The following is a 3,180-nucleotide window of genomic DNA, read 5'->3' as shown; positions in this document are numbered from 1 at the left end:
TGCTTTTTAATAATATAATGAAAAAATTTAACTTTGATTGCACCAAGGTTATAATACCCTTCACAAATACAAATATTTTTTTACAAGAACTTGATTCCGATTTCTTAGGAAATTGCATTATTACCTTAGACTAACAACCTTTGCCGAAGAGAGATCAGATCTCTGGTTAAATAAAAATATTTTACCATACAGCACTTGATTCCGATCCTTCAGGCGACATATATGTATGTATATGCTATGCCAGTCCGACATCGGCGGTTTCGACAAATGAGAAGGCTCTTGGGGAGGAAAGGTTATGTGCAAAATATCAAATCGATGTACAAACAGACAGACGGGCATGGCCGCCATCGGGTATCCGATGCACCTTTCTGGGCGTTACAACGATTCTATTATAAACATTGTTTGAACCATTGCTGTTAAATTTGGATTACGATTAGTAATCAATTAGATTAAATTTGAAAAGGAATGGTATTGATTACATAATTCTCTTTTTGACAATTCCTGATTATTAATTAATTATGATTACAAATAATCCAAAAATAATTAAGATTAGTTAGGATTACGAGAAAACAATCAAAAATAATCAAAAGTAATCAAAAAAGTAATTGGCTACTTTCAAGGATTATTTTTGATTATTTTCGATTATTTTTAAAAAAATTTGAAAGCTCATCATTTTATATTTACATTTCGTTTTGAAAAATTTGCATTGAAAACATTCTGAACAAATAAAACAAAATTAGATAGTTTTTGTATACAAAATAAAGGTGTAATCACTTCAATAACAAAACAACCAATAACATTTTAGTACTTCCTAAATCAAAATAAGGGGAAAAATACGTGGAAAAATAACAAAGAAAACAAATACATTCAATTCACAAAAAAAAAACAGTTTTATAATTTACATATATTTACAATTGGCCTTCATTACAACTAATTTTTCAAAAGAAAAATCAGACAATGATTGCCGCCTTTGACTGTTGACGATCCCGGCAAATGAAAACAGTCGTTCAACTGGAGCTGAAGACGTTAAGGGCGTGTTAAAAAAAATAAATGCCTCCCTTAATAAATCATATTTTTGGTAAATCTCGTCAGCACTTGCATTGTCATTTAAATAGCTGAAGAACTGCTGTTTTATTACGGATCGTTGGTCAACTTTAATCTGTTCTTGTAGAGAAGAACTTACTTCAATTTCATCATCTGCAAAGTCAAATCTTTAAAATGAAAAACAAAATTAATGTACGCATAAGCTCACCATCATCACTGAAATCAAAAAAATCGGGCATAGTCGACACATTATTAATTTTTCTTTCAAAATTAAATGTTTTACAATTTTTGGCGTAAAACCTGTAAAGTGTTTCTAAAACTCTGCTGGTTATATTTTCGACAGTTAATTCTGGCAATTCCGGATTTAATCTCAGCAACACCTTGACCCATTTCATTTTGATGCTTTGAGTTAGCACTGTTGCTGCAATTGCAATATTTGCCTCAGGCTTCAACATGAAATATGGTTGGAACCTTTCTCTTAACCTCTGTTCCATTTTTAAAATAAGAGATGATAATTGTTGCAATTCCTGGGATCTACATAGCTTATGCAGCCTATTGCTCAGTGTCACAAGAGTTGGTATTAAAAATCCTGTAATAATATGAATATAAATTTATATTTTAAAGAACCAAAAGATGAAAATACCATAGTTAATGTTGCTTTCTCCTTGAAGAAAGTCTAGGGCCTTTGTAATTGGTTCCATTACCAAATTGTACATTTCCAGGTACTGTACGTCTCTTGCAGAAAACTGTGGCAAAGTCAACTTATCACACAGATTATTTAATTTTTCTTTGTAGCAAAGTAGTTTTTTAACTGCGTCATGCAATGAGTTCCAACGAGTAACAACGGGCAAAACCAACGATGATCCCAGGTGCCCTTCAATTATTTCCGACGACTTTGGCCACTTGCACTTCTTCCACAAGTTGTAGCATTTATCGAATGTCTAAAAAAATTAACATTAAACATATTTTCACAATTACAAAACGTTTTCTATTGCATTAAAAAAAAATGTTTCGTTACATTTTTTCAATTTCAACGATTATTTTTTTAATGCAAAATAATACCATTTGTTTTGCGACTTACCATCTTATGCTGGATATACAGTGGCTGCTCAGTTTTTAAAATTTTATCGAAATCGGTTGAAGCAAGCAAATTCAGAGTATGGCTGCAACATCTCTGATGTGTGGGCAACAAACTTTCATTATCAAAGTCTGGCATTTCGTCATTAATTTCATCTTCGAAAAAGTCATTTCCCACACCATAATCTCTGAACGCTTTTAAAAAATTTGAACCGTTGTCCGTAATGGTCAAGACAATGTTTGAGCTGTTCAAACCAAAGGCAATGTTGATCTCAGTAATCATCTGAGCAATATTTCCCGCGGTGTGTGCTCCACAAATTCTTCTACATGCCAAAGCTGCCGATTTGCGTTCGAAATTGTCTGTAAGCCAATGATACGTATCAAGGAAGCTTCTATGATTTCCAGACAAACATCTGCTGTAGTAAAAAATATTTAGAGCAAACCATGTTTTCTTTTACATTTTCCATCATGATGGAATATTTTGTTTCCAATTTCTTAGCCGCTCTTTGCCTACACATCAGCTTCATACCTGTACTTTGAAAAAGATCTATAAAGGATTTCTTTTCCAGAATGGAACGGGGCAATGAACAATCAATCATTGCATGTAACAGTTTACCATCGAACTCAGATTGCATGTTACCGCCAAAAGGGCTACCTATTTTATAACTTTTGTATGTTTTAAAACATTCACTATGCTTGACTTGCAAATGTTTGATGAAATTTGTAGTCACTTCACCGCTTCCTCTACTCACTCGATGACATGCAACGCACTTAGCACAAGTTGTCTTATCGGAAATCTAACAATAAAAATTATAAATTCATAGTGTGCTTTAATTTAAACACTTTAAAACTAACTTTTTCCACTTCTGTGTAAATTCTTCTTTGAAAATAATTTTTTGTGAATTCACGGACTTTTTTTAGGGCCGGTCCTGATTTCGAAAGGCACTTAATGAGCTCTTTCGTTTTACTTCCAGTAGTATTAAAGTCCAGATCTTCAATACGGTGTCGTCTGCAGAAAAATCGGTTTCAGGAAATATGAACCAGACATTTAGACCTAAA

At 32.8% G+C, this 3,180-nt stretch overlaps 1 protein-coding gene across 1 annotated transcript; it reads right to left on the bottom strand.

The window, feature by feature from the left end:
• Positions 1-866: 866 nt before the first annotated feature.
• On the bottom strand, positions 867-2,489 carry LOC126767346 (uncharacterized). The gene is made up of 4 exons (XM_050484879.1): positions 2,126-2,489; positions 1,688-1,985; positions 1,253-1,633; positions 867-1,197 (listed from the first exon to the last, which is right to left on the bottom strand). Exons 1-4 carry the CDS (start codon positions 2,402-2,404, stop codon positions 899-901), a joined length of 1,257 nt encoding a protein of 418 aa, XP_050340836.1. The 5' UTR covers positions 2,405-2,489; the 3' UTR covers positions 867-898.
• Positions 2,490-3,180: the final 691 nt, after the last annotated feature.

This window comes from Bactrocera neohumeralis, unplaced genomic scaffold (assembly GCF_024586455.1).
Source record: "Bactrocera neohumeralis isolate Rockhampton unplaced genomic scaffold, APGP_CSIRO_Bneo_wtdbg2-racon-allhic-juicebox.fasta_v2 ctg5651, whole genome shotgun sequence".
In the NCBI taxonomy this organism is placed as follows: Eukaryota; Metazoa; Arthropoda; class Insecta; order Diptera; family Tephritidae; genus Bactrocera; species Bactrocera neohumeralis.
Note: the sequence above shows the minus strand (reverse complement) of the source record. Positions and strands in the feature narration are given on the sequence as shown.